General features: G+C 45.2%; 1 protein-coding gene across 1 annotated transcript in view; it reads left to right on the top strand.

Annotated features, from left to right (window-relative positions):
• The window catches only part of LOC115133142 (nck-associated protein 5-like), a 175,146-nt gene that overhangs the window by 101,292 nt on the left and 54,772 nt on the right, over nucleotides 1-19,082 (top strand). Inside the window, 1 exon segment of the mRNA XM_029666077.2 lies at nucleotides 14,490-14,580. Coding sequence (XP_029521937.2) covers nucleotides 14,490-14,580 — 91 coding nt within the window.

Here is a 19,082-nt window from a genome sequence, read left to right as displayed (position 1 = left end):
CTCAGGGAGCTAGCTCTAGATTGGTCGTCATTAAAACTCAGGGATTAGTGGAAGACTTAGAGCCCACACAGTCCACCCTGTAGGTTATTTACACCCACAGGGGCCTGACACTGTAGAGAGAGGACAGAGGACAATGGGAAACCAACTAACAGGAGCCCTCTCAACTTCTCGAGGGCTGAAGTTTGAACAGTTAGTAGGACAGAAGCAGAGTTACATGGACAAGTAGCGGGAGATGGAGGTGAAAGAAGGTGGCCGGTTGGACTTTACAAGAGGTTGACTGGACTGGATTGTAAGGAGAGCCTGAGTCACATCACCCCCAGCAGTCTATCCCTCCTCCACCCCTCCCTCCTACCTACAGTCAGACAGGATGTCCTGTGGACAGACATGGACCCGGGGGACACTGGGGCCCCCCATCAAAGGCTTCCACTTAGGGCTTGGCCTGAAGATGAGGGAAGCAGTTTTCAGGTAATGAAAGATCCAGGCTCGCTCTGTTTCTCACTGTCTCTATTTGTCTTCAACACTTGTCTAATGTACCTTTCTGGAGACAGAACTTTGAAAACTCCGGGAGTACTCAGTTGCATACTGGAGAACTCTTAAACCTGCACACTAAAGCCTATGTTTTTTTTGTATAAGATCCTGGCCACCTGCAATAATATGCTGACTAATCAATGGCCTAACTCCAAGACACTTATCCACGCTCTCCTTCTTGACTTTGAATCAGCTTTGTCTCTACAAGTTGAGTTCCTTGTCAGGATAAGGGAGGCATATGGACTACAGGCTTGTGAATACTAATAACAACAGTAGATGATGACTCTAGGTCTAGATTTACAACTCGGTGGAGTTTTCTGTCTGCACGTTACTGGTGGTGGGTGGGGGGGGGGTAGGATGATGTAAACAGGCAGGAATGAGTGGATGGACGTTCAAGTCCAGACGTGTTGTTTGGAGAGTCATGCTTGGTTTCAGACTGCTGAAGCTGGCCCCCACAATTACCACAGACTGAGAGAGAGGAAGAGAGGAGAGAGACCATAGGGTCAGGCTATACAAACACCACAGACCATGGTCATGTGCTTACCTCGTTAACGTGTTAGCGCGTTCCGGCCCACAGCTGTACCGGCAAGTTATCACCCGGCCACAGCGAGATAGTTAACACACATATTCCCCTGATTCCCAATGAGCTCGGTGATTGCGTTTGTGTGCACTCACGTTCAGAGATCAATGCCCTTTTAGGCTAATCAAACACCCAATACCATTTGAAGCATTTCAAACAGGGCCCCTCGGTCGGAGCAGCTGCGGAGTTGATTGTGGCGCTGTTTCACACCCCGCACATCTGGTGGTTTCTTGAGGAAAAAACAGCCTCTTTGCTGTTCCACTCACAGCTGTCATACTTTGCTGTTCCACTCACAGCTGTCATACTTTGCTGTTCCACTCACAGCTGTCATACTTTGCTGTTCCACTCACAGCTGTCATACTTTGCTGTTCCACTCACAGCTGTCATACTTTGCTGTTCCACTCACAGCCGTCATACTTTGCTGTTCCACTCACATCTGTCATACTTTGCTGTTCCACTCACAGCCGTCGTACTTTGCTGTTCCACTCACAGCCGTCATACTTTGCTGTTTCACTCACAGCCGTCATACTTTGCTGTTCCACTCACATCTGTCATACTTTGCTGTTCCACTCACAGCCGTCAGACTTTGCTGTTCCACTCACAGCCGTCAGACTTTGCTGTTCCACTCACAGCCGTCAGACTTTGGTGTTCCACTCACAGCCATCAGACTTTGGTGTTCCACTCACAGACTTTGCTGTTCCACTCACAGCCGTCATACTTTGCTGTTCCACTCACAGACTTTGCTGTTCCACTCACAGCCGTCAGACTTTGGTGTTCCACTCACAGACTTTGCTGTTCCACTCACAGCCGTCAGACTTTGCTGTTCCACTCACAGACTTTGCTGTTCCACTCACAGCCGTCAGACTTTGCTGTTCCACTCACAGCCGTCAGACTTTGCTGTTCCACTCACAGCCGTCAGACTTTGCTGTTCCACTCACAGCCGTCAGACTTTGCTGTTCCACTCACAGCCGTCAGACTTTGGTGTTCCACTCACAGCAGTCAGACTTTGCTGTTCCACTCACAGACTTTGCTGTTCCACTCACAGACTTTGCTGTTCCACTCACAGCCGTCAGACTTTGGTGTTCCACTCACAGCCATCAGACTTTGGTGTTCCACTCACAGACTTTGCTGTTCCACTCACAGCCGTCATACCTTGCTGTTCCACTCACAGACTTTGCTGTTCCACTCACAGCCGTCATACTTTGCTGTTCCACTCACAGACTTTGCTGTTCCACTCACAGCCGTCATACTTTGCTGTTCCACTCACTGACTTTGCTGTTCCACTCACAGCCGTCAGACTTTGCTGTTCCACTCACAGCCGTCCACTCACAGCCGCCAGACTTTTCTGTTCCACTCACAGCCGCCAGACTTTGCTGTTCCACTCACAGCCGTCAGACTTTGCTGTTCCACTCACAGCCGTCAGACTTTGCTGTTCCTCTCACAGCCGTCAGACTTTGGTGTTCCACTCACAGCCGTCAGACTTTGCTGTTCCACTCACAGCTGTCAGACTTTGCTGTTCCACTCACAGCTGTCATACTTTGCTGTTCCACTCACAGCCGTCATACTTTGCTGTTCCACTCACAGCCGTCAGACTTTGCTGTTCCACTCACAGCCGTCATACTTTGCTGTTCCACTCACAGCTGTCAGACTTTGCTGTTCCACTCACATCTGCTGTTCCACTCACAGCCGTCAGACTTTGCTGTTCCACTCACAACCGTCAGACTTTGCTGTTCCACTCACAGCCGTCAGACTTTGCTGTTCCACTCACACAGACGTTTGCCGTCATACTTTGCTGTTCCACTCACAGCTGTCAGACTTTGCTGTTCCACTCACAGCCGTCATACTTTGCTGTTCCACTCACAGCCGTCAGACTTTGCTGTTCCACTCACAGCCATCAGACTTTGGTGTTCCACTCACAGCCATCAGACTTTGGTGTTTCACTCACAGCCGTCATACTTTGCTGTTCCACTCACAGCCGTCAGACTTTGCTGTTCCACTCACAGCCGTCAGACTTTGCTGTTCCACTCACAGACTTTGCTGTTCCACTCACAGCCGTCAGACTTTGCTGTTCCACTCACAGCCGTCAGACTTTGCTGTTCCACTCACAGCCGTCAGACTTTGCTGTTCCACTCACAGACTTTGCTGTTCCACTCACAGCCGTCAGACTTTGCTGTTCCACTCACAGCCGTCAGACTTTGCTGTTCCACTCACAGCCTGTTCCAGTCAGACTTTGCTGTTCCACTCACAACCGTCAGACTTTGCTGTTCCACTCACAGCCGTCAGACTTTGCTGTTCCACTCACAGCCGTCAGACTTTGCTGTTCCACTCACAACCGTCAGACTTTGCTGTTCCATTCACAGCCATCAGACTTTGCTGTTCCACTCACAACCGTCAGACTTTGCTGTTCCACTCACAGCCGTCAGACTTTGGTGTTCCACTCACAGCCATCAGACTTTGGTGTTCCACTCACAGACTTTGGTGTTCCACTCACAGCCGTCAGACTTTGCTGTTCCACTCACAGCCGTCAGACTTTGGTGTTCCACTCACAGCCGTCAGACTTTGGTGTTCCACGCACAGCCATCAGACTTTGCTGTTCCACTCACAGCCGTCAGACTTTGCTGTTCCACTCACAGCCGTCAGACTTTGCTGTTCCACTCACAGCCGTCAGACTTTGGTGTTCCACTCACAGCCATCAGCCTTTGGTGTTCCACTCACAGCCATCAGACTTTGGTGTTCCACTCACAGACTTTGGTGTTCCACTCACAGCCGTCAGACTTTGCTGTTCCACTCACAGCCGTCAGACTTTGCTGTTCCACTCACAGACTTTGCTGTTCCACTCACAGCCGTCAGACTTTGCTGTTCCACTCACAGCCGTCAGACTTTGCTGTTCCACTCACAGCCGTCAGACTTTGCTGTTCCACTCACAGCCGTCAGACTTTGCTGTTCCACTCACAGCCGTCAGACTTTGCTGTTCCACTCACAGCCGTCAGACTTTGCTGTTCCACTCACAGCCGTCAGACTTTGCTGTTCCACTCACAGCCGTCAGACTTTGCTGTTCCACTCACAACCGTCATACTTTGCTGTTCCACTCACAGCCGTCAGACTTTGCTGTTCCACTCACAGCCGTCAGACTTTGGTGTTCCACTCACAGCCGTCAGACTTTGCTGTTCCACTCACAGCCGTCAGACTTTGCTGTTCCACTCACAGACTTTGCTGTTCCACTCACAGCCGTCAGACTTTGCTGTTCCACTCACAGCCGTCAGACTTTGCTGTTCCACTCACAGCCGTCAGACTTTGCTGTTCCACTCACAGACTTTGCTGTTCCACTCACAGCCGTCAGACTTTGCTGTTCCACTCACAGCCGTCAGACTTTGCTGTTCCACTCACAGCCATCAGACACATTAGCGATGGATGGGAGACGGTTAGACTGATAATAAGTGTCAGTTCCATATTTAAACCACCCACTTTATTAGAGTGTTTGTTAGTTGCTGATTTCATTACATTTCTCCGTCCCCACCCTCCCTTGTGCCGCAATTAACCGAGTCACAGGAGTTCTAACGTAGTCGGGGAATTGGAATGATTGAGTTTATTTAGGGGGATTAGGGGAGGTTTTGAAATGACATTTCAGAGGCTGATCAACTTGGAGAGGTTATTCAGATGTAACCGTCTGTCTATCATTACTGTATAGTGGTGACAGTGGAGGGGAGGTCACTCCGTTTATAAACAATATACTTATTACAGTGTGTGTTAGATTACACAGTGCTATCTGTAACTATGTCCGTAACCAAGACCTCCATGTTGATACACATACTCTACTTTGATCTGCACTCTTAAGTCACTGACACACACACACACACACACACACACACACACACACACACAAACTAATTCCCTTCCGCTACGGATTAACCATGTCGGTTGTGATGATATTTTACAGGCGTACTAAACGAGGTCAGATTACAAGCCTGTGTGAAAGTAGGGCATCCGTTGGTTCACACATGATCAAGGCTTTCCTGTCTTGCCACTGTTCAAAGGGCTGCTGCTGGGTAGGATGCAGACCAGCAGACTGCCTGTGGCACAGTGACATGGAATATGCAGTGACCTTATGGAAGTTGTATGGATCTGGTGGCGGTGGCACTCGTCTGTGGCAGTCACGCAGGCAAGGCAAGGCAAGGCAAGCGACACACGACACACAGGAGCTGTCTATGGTGTAATATGAACACCTGTCAACACACGATCAGGCAAGTAGACTGATACACATGGTCAATGCATAGAGACACTTGTGCCTTAATAGCCGCTACTAAAGTAATTTATTTAGAAGGTTGAGCCAGTGAGGTTTCTGTCTGAATGTTCCCGAGAGCGACACTTTCTCCTCTATAGCCGTTGCTCGAGTGTCATTGGACGCTTCCGCCTTGTTCTGTTTATTTTGGATCGTTTTCAAAACCTATCAAGATGTCCACAGTACCGACTTGGATACACATGATCCCAAATGCTGACCAATAAGAACATCTGTTTTGATTGTTTTCAGCGGGTCATTTCATAGGGAATTCTCAGAGGCGTTCTCCTACCTCATCAAAATATTGAGAATAAAGGCGTTAACATGGCGCCCGCTTTAAAACCTGGCCAAAGTATTTTAATATATGGCTATGGGTATTACTGTACAGATGTATGAACATATTTAAACTCAACATGGGAGTCAAATCTAACTTTAAATGACCCTGTACTTCATTACATAACAGCAATGCCAGGCACAGTAGATGCTTATGATAGGGAATGTCTGTACAAGGCCCTCAGCTGGGATAGGTTGTGTATGGAGGGGAGAGAACCTGACCACAGGCCACCTTCTCCTCTCCATGCCCCAAGAGGAGCATCCAGGCAGGGGGAGGTTTGAGGAGGTTGGGGGATAGCTGTGCTCCTGGTTTTGCTGTGGAGTAATCGGATTCATCCTGTCATCCTCCCTAAGTGTCTCCTCTGGGGCCCGTCAGTGATGTTCTGTGCAGCATGTGGGCCACACATGCTACCCTTCACACGCACATTCGCAGTCACACACACACACACACACACACACACACACACACACACACACACACACACACACACACACACACACACACACACACACACAACCCTATCACCCTATCACAGAACCCCCAGGGAGCCTCCGAGGGCTAGAGGCCTCTGCTCATATGGGGCCCCTTGGCTCCCAGCATACTGCTAACTGCTTCCTATGGCCAGAGATGTACATGTGGAAAAAACATAATGGATTTGCTTGAACTCCAACCTCAACTAAAGGAGGGACAAGAGGTGGAAGAACGAGAGGATTGTGTTTTCAAGAGGAATTAACTCAAGTCTTATCCATATGTCCATGCAGTGACTTTTTGGTTGCATTTTTGTGAGAATTGTACCCTATGTGACACGATACTTCACTCAAATGAAATTAAAATGGTGGAAGCATCCTGGAGGTTGTCATTATCTCTCTCAGAAGAACAGGAGGCTGTAAAACAGTGACATGACTGCCTTGGTCTGCCTGGCCTCTGACTGTCTCACTCGTCCCTTTGGTGTCCCCCTGCCTCCCCGCCATGCATGTCTCATTGTCAGGGGTCAAAGGTGACTTGAAAGAGCAAGTGGTCCTAGGGTTTAAGGAATTTGTAATGCTTCCCCTGTGCCAGAGGGGAACGATGCACCCCCCCCCCCACACACACACACCCATTTTCCGCTTTAAACAAAACTGGATGTGTATCGCCTGGTCAGAGAACGAGTGTAGAGACCCCAACAGCATTTGTCCTGAGGGCTTTATTAGGGGTCCAGGTCACTCAGTCCCCTCTAGGGTAGGAGGAGAGGGTAGAGGCCAGTAGAGTCCCCATTACAATGACCCATTCTGGTCGAAAAACACAAAACAAAAGTTTGAAAGAGGATTTTTTTTAAAGTGGCTTAGCTTAATCTATCGCCCTGCCTGGCAATTACATGCATTTATAGAGGTGGAGGAGATTTAGTGGAAAAAAGTGTTCAACCTGAAAAATGGAACTTCAAGAATGCTGAGTCGGATAGTTTGGGTGAGTTTTCCTGGAGCTGCTGCCAGGTGAAGATAAGGCAAGGATAATATTTATCCATCAAGTCATGGTGACCCCTCGTGACCCCAATCCAGCCACAACCTGATGATTGTTCCCTACTCTTTTTTTTGGGGGGGGGGGGGGGCTCAAGACTTTTCAAATTGTGCCTTTGTCAAACCTTCTTAATGGAGTGGGAGTTTGGTCCAGGGCATTTCCCAATGCGCCCCGAGGCTGCAGTAGCCAGGTAGACCAATCCAACCCATGAGCTCATGGACTCACTCTTTATCTATCATGTTAATATGTGTCCTGAGAAATAAGTCTGTTTGTCTTTCTGTCTGTCAATTTGTGCTATTATTGCTTGTGTACAGTATTGCCATGACGACACAGCAGTGATTTACATAGCAATAGAAAGTGTTGGTTTCAACTCAGCCTCCCTAATCCCTGGCAGCCAATAAAGCTCCATGTCTGCTGTCCATCCATCCCTCACACTCATCCCAGGCTGAGTGATCCCTATCCTGGCTTCCCCCCTGTGGCCACAGACCTGATCCCTGGTCGTAGCCTAGCCGCAGCCTAGTGTCGACGCAGCAGGGGCTGTCCTCCTCTGGCTCAGGCTTAACATGGGACATATGGGAAAGGGTTTCCGTCCCTCCCCCTTTACTTCTCCCTCCCTTTGGACTTCTTCCCTTACCAGACTATGGTCCTGACTGGGACAGCGTTGGGATTGGATAATAACCCACCACAGGGCAGGCCACCTCATAGAAAGCGAGACTGGTTGAGACTGGCTGGCAGGTTGTGTGTGGTTCATGATTCCAACGCAGCGACCAGCTAACGGACGACCAACCAAACGTGCTGGCAGTGTCTGTTAGATGAGAAAAGCACTCAGGCTTGTATGATTCTTGAATGGCCTATTTTAGTGGACCCACATTTTGATCTGTGTCTGGGTCATCCGGTGACACTCTGAGAGCTGAGTGCTGAGAGCAGGCTGGCTGGTCCGTCTGCTTGTCCCCATGGAGCTTAGGGAAGTGTGCACGGTGTTTGTGGCATTGTTTAGGAGAAGGGATGTTTGTAAGAACCAGAATGGACCCAAATTCAGCAACATGGGGTAAGTCGGACTGAGGCAATCTGATCAGTATGAGCGTTTAAAGATCTGTGTGTTTGTGTGTGTGTCATTCTTTTTGCTAAATCCTTGGTTGTGCATGAAGCATTGTTAGAGGTACCTCTGAGAATTCATTTAATTAGACTTGTATCCGTTCTACACCCGGAATAGCACTTGATCGTTTTCATTGACAGGTGATAAAAATGGCGTCCCATTTGAAGTCTGGACGGCGGTGAACGTTTTCATGGCTTTAATGGCAGGAAGCTGCAAATCTGTGTTTCAATGTTCGGGCCATCTGAAAGTGGCTGAGACATGAGTAATGTGAGACACAGGACGCAGGGGAGACCGCCACACAGGGTGTTCTACCTCTAACAGGCCATTTTGGTCCATCAATGGTTTGCATGTTCTGACGACTTGTCAAACACACCTCATTCAGCTCATTCAGACATCTGGCTTCCTTCCCCCATTGGATTTACTTGAAGTTGTGTGTGTGTGTGTGTGTGTGTGTGTGTGTGTGTGTGTGTGTGTGTGTGTGTGTGTGTGTGTGTGTGTGTGTGTGTGCGTGTGCGTGTGCGTGTGTGCGTGTATGCGTGTTTTACTTATACCTGGGCCTGGAAATTGATTGGAGACTTAATTGTACTTCCTGGCTGTTGCCGACGTGTTTGAAATTCAGCTGGTGCAGTCTGGGGGTCAAACGAGTCAGGCTTTGCTTTCCTCAATCCATCCATCCCTGCATCCTTCCCTTCCTCCCTCCTTTTCTCCAGCGAGGTCCTCAATAGAAGGTCATTTACAACCACTGAGATTGTAACCACATTAAGTAAGGGCTGTTTGGACACAGATTTAAGCTTTGATTCTACACACAAAGATCTTTCACATCTTTTTTCACGAAGGTTGTTATCAGCTCTAATGGTTTGGGTTGACATCTAGTGGAGTTGTTTCACACGAAATTAGGAAATTCCCAACAGATTTTAAATGGCAATGTTATTACATTTAGTATAATAGACAAGGTTAATGGCTCAAGTTGTTAGGCCAGAGTCTGATTATTTTTTTTATCCCTATGTAAATTGAATTGAAGTGATATCATATTCACACTATATACAGCACATGTGCGACTTGAGGATGTTTTGAAATTGTCGATGGATTACAGTTATGATCCTAATCCAAGTTTATTATTAGAGATAAATGAAATAAACACTCAGAATCTTTGAAACCATTCTCACTCTATTTGATTACATATAAAACCACACAAAATGTAATACAAACGTTAAAAGCATTATGCACTTGAAACAACCTCGCGGATCTCCCTCCCCTGTCCTCACCAATTCTACTGCTAAATAGCTTCAGAAAACACTATAATTCCTAATCAGTACACCATCAAAATGTGATTATCAGGGGTAATTGTCCAAGACAGTCCTATTTGTGATGCTCCCCCCAGATGAATCGGAGGGAGAAATGTGTTTAGAATTAATGGGAGCTAAACTTGAACCCACCTTTTCAAGTTTACAGAGACAATAGAACTACATTTTACGTTCAGGTCACTGTGTGTGTAGCTGCATTAATCTACTTTAGTCATGTATGGTGATGAGGGATGAGATGTGTCATATGTAAATTGTAGGTTAGTAGCTGAAAAAACACCTGAGAAAGATTTGTTTGGCTTTCCTCTCATATGTAGCTTTCGAATGCCAATGTGGCAGCATTACGACTTGTCATAGCGTTGCGACTTGTCATAGCGTTGCGACATGTCATAGAATACCGACTTTTCATAGCATTACGGTACTTATCATAGCATTACGACTTGTCATAGCATTACAACTTGTCATAGCTTTATGAACTGTCATAGCATTACGACATGTCATAGCATTAAATCAAATCAAATTGTATTTGTCACATGCTTTGTAAACAACAGGTGTAGGCTAACAGTGAAATGCTCACTTACGGGCCCTTTCAAACAATGCAGAGAGAAAAAACGAGAAATACTAGAAAAATAATAGGCCAACATGAGGAATAAATACACAATGAGTAACAATAACAGGGTTATATACACAGGGTACCAGTACAGAGTCCATGTGCAGGGGTACGAGGTAATTGAGGTAGATTTGTCCTGTACTGTACATATTTATTTTATTAATTTGACCATTTTAATAAACAAGCACACATAAAACTTAAAAGCCATACATGCACATTAATAAAATCATCAAGGATAACACACAATAAAGTCTGGGACTTATTTCCATTGTGGTCCTCTTGAGACAAGATGGCTAGACAAGATGGAACACAGTTAAACACAGTATGGCAGTGAAATAATAAAACAACAACAGAGAAGAAGAACATCTATCTCATCATTCCAGTTACATCATAGGGGTTATTCAAATGGGCACAGAAGACATCAAACATATTTTTACTTTATTTTTACAGCTGCCCGGAGAGGATGTTGTTTTTATAGTCAGAGGCAACTCATTCCATTCTGTGGCTCCAGTATACAAGAAAGTACCTTTCCCAGCATTACTCCTGAACATGTATAAGCACACATCAGCAACACCTGATCTGGTGCTGTGATTGTGTGCATCCCTAACACAAGGAAAGTAATCACTTAGATATCTGGGCACAGGACCATAAATACTCCTGTAAACCAAACCTAGTCTAATCTGGGACACACTAGCCTCAACAGGCAGCCAGTTTAGTTCCTGAAAGCAGCTCCTGCCTATGTGAGTATGTGGACTCACCTTCAATACTACCCTGATCAGCTTATTCTGGGCTATCTGGAGCTTCCCCTTCATACATTTAGATAAGCCGCCAAACCAGGAAGTACTAACATAGTCAAAATGGCATTGAATGAGGGCAGTAGCTAGCACTTTCATGGAGTCCTTATCAAGCAGCTTGGACTTTCTAGCCAAAAACGTCCTGGGATTAAGTGCTGGCATTAACCTTCCCTAGCACCTTATTGGCCATGCTCACACGTCCCAAGCTTCCATCAAGGATACATCCCAGTAGCTAACAGAGGTTTTAGTAGTCAGCACCTTACCCCCTAACTCCACTCTGATTTCAGATGACCTACACAATTTAGGTCTGGATCAAAAAAAATTGCTTCAGTTTCCCTAAGTGCAGAGATAGCTTATTATCTCCAAGCCATTTGCTAATGTTAGTAAGCTCTGTGCTAAGTATGCTTTCCAACATAGTTTTACTTTTGTGAGACACCAGATGTGTAGAGTCATCCGCATAAAGAAAAAGACAGCAAGAACAAGCATCTTTCATTTCGTTAATATACAATAAAAACAGCAGAGGCCCAAGCACGCTCCCCTGCGGAACACCACAACTCATTGGTTTTAACTGAGACAGTGAACCATTAACCTCTACTACTTGCTCCCTTCCTGATAAATAGGACTTTACCCAGCCTAGAGGGATACTGCTTAACCCCAGTGCATCCAGTTTGGAGATTAGGAGACAGTGGTTAACTGTATCAAAGGCCTTCTGTAGGTCAAGCAGTACCATTCCACACAGATTTACCTCATCAATCTCTTTCCTGATGAAGTAAGTCAAGTAAAGTAGACATGAATCAGTGGAATATGTTTTTCTAAAACTCGACTGAAAATCATACATTAGACCCTGTTTGTTAAAACATATTCATACATTTGCTCATGTACATTTCTCTCCAGGATCTTTGATGTTACACAGAGGTTAGATACAAGCCTATAATTCCCAGGGTCAGACTTTATCTCCTTATACAGAGGTATAACTTTAGCTTGTTTCATGTCCCTGGGAAAGGTGCCTTGTTATAGATAGGGATAAAGTGACATATAGTAAACAGTAGCAGCAGTGTATGTGATGAGTCAAAAGATACAGTATGCAGATATTCAGGGTAGCTACGGGTTAACTATTTAACAAACTATTAGAAAAGCTATTCAGCAGAGCATTACAGCTAGTCCTGGACATTCCTTATTCATAGAATAGCATTTTGACAGTCACAGTGTCACGGCTGTTGAAGGAAGAGGACCAAGGTGCAGCGTGGTGGGCGTACATGTTCTTTTATTAATACATATGACGCCGAACAAAAACAATAAACACTACAAAAACAAACCGTGAAGCTAAAGGCTATGTGCCCTAAACAAAGTCAACTTCCCACAAAGACTGGTGGGAAAAGGGCTATCTAAGTATGGTTCTCAATCAGAGACAACGATAGACAGCTGCCTCTGATTGAGAACCACGCCTGGCCAAACACAAAGAAATAGAAAACATAGAAATAAAGAAACTAGAATGCCCACCCTAGTCACACCCTGGCCTAACCAAAATAGAGAATAAAAGCCTCTCTATGGCCAGGGCGTGACACAGTATGGAGTCAGGCCCCTTGTAGCTCAGCATGTATTATGAAGTCAGACTTTGGTACCACTCTGCAGTGGCTTCCATCCATATCCATGGTCCCTTTATCCCCCTCTGCTCTCGCTCTGCTTATATGGTGCACATACAGGACCCTGTGACTTCAAACAGTCTGGGGAATCCACCGCATGTTGAGGTCATTCCCCTCAATCGGCACTGGAAGTCTTTGTGCGCGTGTGTGTAAGTGCGTATGTACTGCAGGGGACTGTTTCTGCCCATCTCTCTTGGCCAGGCTGTATATTTGGGATTGAGCCTGGGCTTGTCCAGCATTGCTGGTTGGGACTTTGAGGCACACCATGTGCTCTCATGATCTGCCCTGAATCAGCCCCTATTAAAAAACACACAGAGACCCTTTCAAGTGCTGGCTAGCCGCAGCCACCAGACCTCCAGCCTAGAGCCCCTAGTCCTCATCCACAACACAGGCCAGCCAGAGGAGAGGAACATCAAAGGCCCCCATCATCCTGTAATTTATCCATGTGGAGGTCACCGGGGTCAGACCACTGCCTCTCTACACAGTGATGTTCTGTCTGTCTGGTAATGTGTCGGAGAATGTGGAGAATTTGATTTAATTGTGTTTTTTGAGGGAAGAAAAGATCTTGAGGGAATGAAATAGTGCAATAAAGTTGTTTTGATAAAGCAGGATTTCAAAAATATTTTTGATAACATTTATAATATGGTATCAATGTAAATATTGGGTAAATAATGCCTTTGCTCTCCTATTCATCTAGTGAATCAAAGTAAGGATCAGGAGTTATTCCTTACGACATGATCTGACCAGTAAATAATTCATGACCCTGGTCATACTGTAGACACACCGGTATGTTTGTGAAGAGGATGACTGAATCCCAGTGTATTTCAGCTCAGCCATATTTGTTTCCCAACTAATGTTAAGTCAATAAACTCTGAGTCAGTTACACCATGTTAGTTACTTCCAATACCATACTAATCTAGCATGTCATTCAGTCACAAAGACCTTGACCTGACTACAATGTCCCAGTCCCACACCCCCTATCCCTGACCACGGCGATTAAGGACAGTGTCCTAAGCGGTGGGCTACAGCAATCTGCCATAGACCTGACCACTCACTCAGCTGGTCAATCAGTCAGACAGTCAGTCAGCTAGCTAGGCCTGATTTATAGCCAGCTTTTTTCCTGCTTCCAACTCAGTCTGCCAGATGGTGTGGCCGGTACCGATGGCAGAGCACAGCCCTGCCTACACTAAAGCCATGGCTTTGCCTTCGTGCAACAGTTCAACTGTGAAAACCGCAATGGGAAATCCCTGCTCCATAATGGTATTCGTCTCCTGAAATGTCACAGTGGTTTCATCGCGCCATCTTTTTGTACTCTGACTTGTAGGCCTATTTCCAGCCGGGTCAACGGAGGGAGCTCTATCCTAGACAATCTCCCTAAAGGGTCAACTCTCACTGGATGTGTTTTTTACCTGGAATAGGCCAGGGGAGAATCTAGAACAAGAGGTAACGCCAATGTAGGGATTCATATGGGAATCAGGGGTGAGGAGTAGCATATTGATGTAGGCTGTGGGGTAAAAGTCTCTGGTTTGCATTGAGAGAAATCATTATTTGGCACAAAAATTGAGGCACAACCGTATCACAAGTCCCATAGAGGCACTGAGGCAGAGGCAGTCAGTCAACACTCTGCTTCAGTGGATGCACTTGTGAACGTCCCCAGTGCCATATGTACCCAATCAGCACCACATCATGTGGTGTACCACATACTGTAGTGGAAAGGGACTGGGGTATGATCCAAAACCCACCCGTCCCCTCTTGTGTCGCTGGCCCTAAACCAATCTCCCCCTTCTTCTTCTCCCTCTGTTTGTGTGTGTGTGTGTGTGTGTGCATGTGCAGGATGGAAGAGACAGTGCGGACGCTGCTGCAGAACCAGGGGGTGCTGGAGCAGACAGCCGTGGACACTGTGGACATCATGAAGGCCTACGAGGTAACACCGCACTGCTCAGCACTTCTCCAACATGGGCTCTCCTTCCTGCTCTTCATAAAGCCAAACCGTAGAGGCGTGTGTAGGAGAAATACTTTGTTTGGTAACACATAGACCATGCATTAGGATAAGTTGTTGTTATTCACCATCAATTAGGAGTGGCCTTACTATCATATATATGCAGATAGATTGTGGCTTCCATCAATGTAATTGTCTGAATCTTTACCGTTCCCCCATATGTACAGTTGAAGTTAGAAGTTTACATATACTTAGGTTGGAGTCATTAAAACTTGATTTTCAACCATTCAACAAATTTCTTTCTATAGTTTGGTATGTCGGTTAGGACATCTACTTGCATGTATGACACAAGTCATTTCTCCTAACATTGTTTACCGACAGATTATTTCACTTATAATTCACTGTCTCACAATTCCAGTGGGTCAGAAGTTTACATACACTAATTTGACTGTGCCTTTAAACAGCTTGGAAAATTCCAGAAAATTATGTCATGGCTTTAGAAGCTTCTGATAGGCTAATTTACATCATTTGAGTCAATTGGAGGTGTACCTGTGGATGTATTTCAAGGCCTACCTCCAAACTCAGTGCCTCTTTGCTTGACATCATGGGAAAATCAAAAGAAATCAGCCAAGACCTCAGAAAAAAACATTGTAGACCTCCACAAGTCTGGTTCATCATTGGGAACATTTTCCAAACACCTGAAGGTACCACATTCATCTATACAAACATAAGTACGCAAGTATAAACACCATGGGACCACGCGGCCGTCATACCACTCAGGAAGAAGACGCGTTCTGTCTCCTAGAGATGAATGTACTTTGGTGCGAAAAGTGCAAATCAACCCCAGATCAACAGCAAAGGACCTTGTGAAGATGCTGGTGGAAACAGGTGCAAAAGTATCTATATCCACAGTAAAACTAGTCCAATATCAACATAACCTGAAAGGCCGCTCAGCAAAGAAGAAGCCACTGCTCCAAAACTGACATACAAAAGCCAAACTACGGTTTGCAACTGCACATCGTACTTTTTGGAGAAGTGTCATCTGGTCTGATGAAACAAAAATAGAACTGTTTGGCCATAATGACCATCATTATGTTTGGAGGAAAAAGAGGGAGGTTTGCAAGCCAAAGAACACCATCCCAACCATGAAGCATGGAGGTGGCAGCATCATGTTGTGTTGGTGCTTTGCTGAAGGAGGGACTGGTGCACTTCACACAATAGATGGCATCATGAGGGAGTAAAATGATGTGGATACATTGAAGCAACATCTCAAAACATCAGTCAGGAAGTTAAAGCTTGGTCCAGATGGGTCTTCCAAATGGACAATGACCCCAAGCATACTTCCAAAGGTGTGGCAAAATAGCTTAAGGACAATACAGTCAAGGTATTGGAGTGGCCATCACAAAGCCTTGACCTCAATCCTATAGAAAATTTGTGGACAGAATTGAAAAAGAGTGTGCGAGCAAGGAGGCCTACAAACCTGACACAGTTACACCAGCTCTGTCAGGAGGAATGGGCCAAAATTCACCCAACTCATTGTGGGAAGCTTGTGGAAGGCTACCGAAATGTTTAACCCAAGTTAAACAATTTAAAGGCAATGCTACCAAATACTAATTGAGTGTATGTAAACTTCTGACCCACTGGGAATGTGATGAAAGAAATAAAAGCTGAAATAAATTATTCTCTCTACTATTATTCTGACATTTCACATTCTTAAAATAAAGTGGTGATTCTAACTGACCTAAAATAGGGAATTCTTACTAGGATTAAATGTCAGGAATTGTGAAAAACTAAGGTGTATGTAAACTTCCGACTTCAACTGTGTGTTAAATATACATTACCTTTCAAAAGTTTGGGTTTACTGAGAAAGATCCTTGTTTTTGAAAGAAACACACATTTTCTGTCCATTAAAATAACATAAAATTGATCAGAAATACACTGTAGACAATGTTAATGTTGTAATTGACTATTGTAGCTGGAAATGGCAGATTCTTTTATGGAAGATCTACGTAGGCGCACAGAGGCCCATTATCAGCAACCATTACTTCTGTGTTCCAATGGCACGTTGTGTTAGCTAATCCAAGTTTATCATTTTAAAAGACTAATTGATCATTAGAAAACCTTTTTGCAATTATGTTAGCACAGCTGAAAACTGTGCCAACTAAACTGGCCTTCTTTAGACTAGTTGAGTATCTGGAGCATGAGCATTTGTGGGTCCGATTACAGGCTCAATTACAGGTTTCTTCTGAAACTCGTCAGTCTATTCTTGTTCTGACAAATTAAGGCTATTTCATACGAGAAATTGCCAAGAAACTGAAGATCTTGTACAATGCTGTGTACTACTTCCTCCACAGAACAGCGCAAACCAGAATAGAAAGAGGAGTGGGAGGCCCTGGTGCGCAAGAGGACAAGTACAGTACATTAGTGTGACTAGTTTGAGAAACAGTGAAGAGGCGTCTCCGGGATGCTGGCCTTCTAGGCAGAGTTGCAAAGAAAAAGCAACGGCATATTCTTGTGTGGATTTTTTGTTTGTGCTGTTCCTTAGATACTCAAGGTATCTCACAGAGCTATTGACACAGAAGGTCATTTGATTATACATGTGAAATTACGCTCATTTAATTATGCCCAAGTGACCTTTCAAACAGCATCGTAGGAAAAAAAGTGGAACTGTGTGAGCTAGAAGCAGTTCGGTTGTGTTACTGTTAGGGGAGGTTGAGAAAGGTCATACCATTACAGTTCATGGAGGTCATGTCTTGTACTACTATGATTCATGCCACATTTGAAATGTAATTTAGCTTCAACTTTTTCATTTCCAAGTGCGTTAACAATAAGTAAGCGAATTCACCTAAGTGCGTTGTACGTATCTCTCAAATGCAAAACGTTCTTCGGACTTCTGGACTCCCAGTGATGACTACGCTAGGTCCATTAGTATGGTGGGCATGCTATGCCTTTAGAAACCGATCATAAATGGTAAAGTGTAAAAAAAAAACAGGCAGGAAGTGTAAAGAATGTGCGTCATAATGGGAAATGGAGGTATGGCGGTATACATTTCATTAATCCTCATACATGCATTAGCTAGATTTATTGTGGGTGAACGTAGGGAGTATAACCCTATGGCTGAATCCCCTATTCCTTATACAGAGCACCATTTTGGACCAGGGCCCATAGAGTATATAGCACTAGGCATAACAGGAATAGGGTGTCTTTTGCGATGCAGTCTCTCTCTCTCTCAGCGGTGGACCATATTTCCACATAGTCAGATACCCTGTGATTATTCAAATGATGGGTATTATACAGAATAATAGCAGCCCCAGAATGAATCAACCTGAGTGGATTAATTAAACATGGAATTCGAATCTGTCAACGTGTGCCAGTGTGGGGGATCGATTTCGCTCTAACGTGTGCCAGTGTGGGGGATCGATTTCGCTCGAGCTTGTTTGAATGGATGCAGCAAACATACGCATGTGGAGAGAGACATATGTTAGGTTACCGAGATGACTGTACCTACTGTGACCAGATGCTCAGCAAGCAATCAGACATAACAGGGCTGTGGTAATAAGAACAAGCTCTCAATTAATGGTACCATTACTGGGGGAGAGATATGGGTCATATTCATTATGCACCAAACGAAAGAATACTCACTCAAACAGGCAGGAACGGCCTGAACTTGTACAATAAGAAATGCTAGTGGTTGCCAAGGACAGCATTTCCAATTCATGTTCAGGAGGGAGGGATGACTTGATTTGGATGCATTTGGATATGACGGCGCTAGCAAGGACTCAGCCTCATCTATCAATGTCTCCAGCCATGGCTCTCTGCGTCCGCCGCGCTACCGTGAAAGCCAATCGTCAGACTTGACAATCAACTGTCAAGGAGGGAAGAGAAGGATTGAATGAAAAATTTAACAAAGGTGCACAGGTGTACATCAGGCGATAACAACAAAAGGCTCTGGTGAGATTTTAAGGTGACAAAATGGGGGGGGGGGGGGGTCCATTTACTTGCATTGCAAAGCTCATTGGCTGGCTATAGGCATGTGGTGAGGTTTACACGACATCTAACTCCCAGCTCAATTGTAGTTTCATCCCTCTCCTGGTCCTTGATCAGATTTGGAATAGGATGGAGATAAGAGCGTTTGTGAAATGGATGTTGCAAATGAAAGGGCGGTGACCTCCTCGATCAGACTAAGCCATGCATGTTGAGTATTTAAAGGTGTCTCAATCTCTCCTATTGAAATGTACCTACATTTAGGATTCATGGCAACTATATCACCCCAGGAGCAGTGTGTGTTTTTTTATAAAGAACATTCAATGCATAAAGATAAATGCCAGGTTTAGTCCAGCGAGGATTAAGCGTTCCATATTATCGGCATATCACTTTGTTTTGGATGCAAGGAAATCCATCATAAATCTCCACTGGTAGGGTTTTTGTATTAAATTGTAAGGAAAATGGTGCTTGTTGTAAATACAGTATATTAGATTTAACAACAG

The sequence above is a fragment of the Oncorhynchus nerka genome, linkage group LG2, assembly GCF_034236695.1.
Source record: "Oncorhynchus nerka isolate Pitt River linkage group LG2, Oner_Uvic_2.0, whole genome shotgun sequence".
NCBI classification, from domain to species: Eukaryota; Metazoa; Chordata; class Actinopteri; order Salmoniformes; family Salmonidae; genus Oncorhynchus; species Oncorhynchus nerka.
This window is presented reverse-complemented; position numbering and strand designations above follow the sequence as displayed.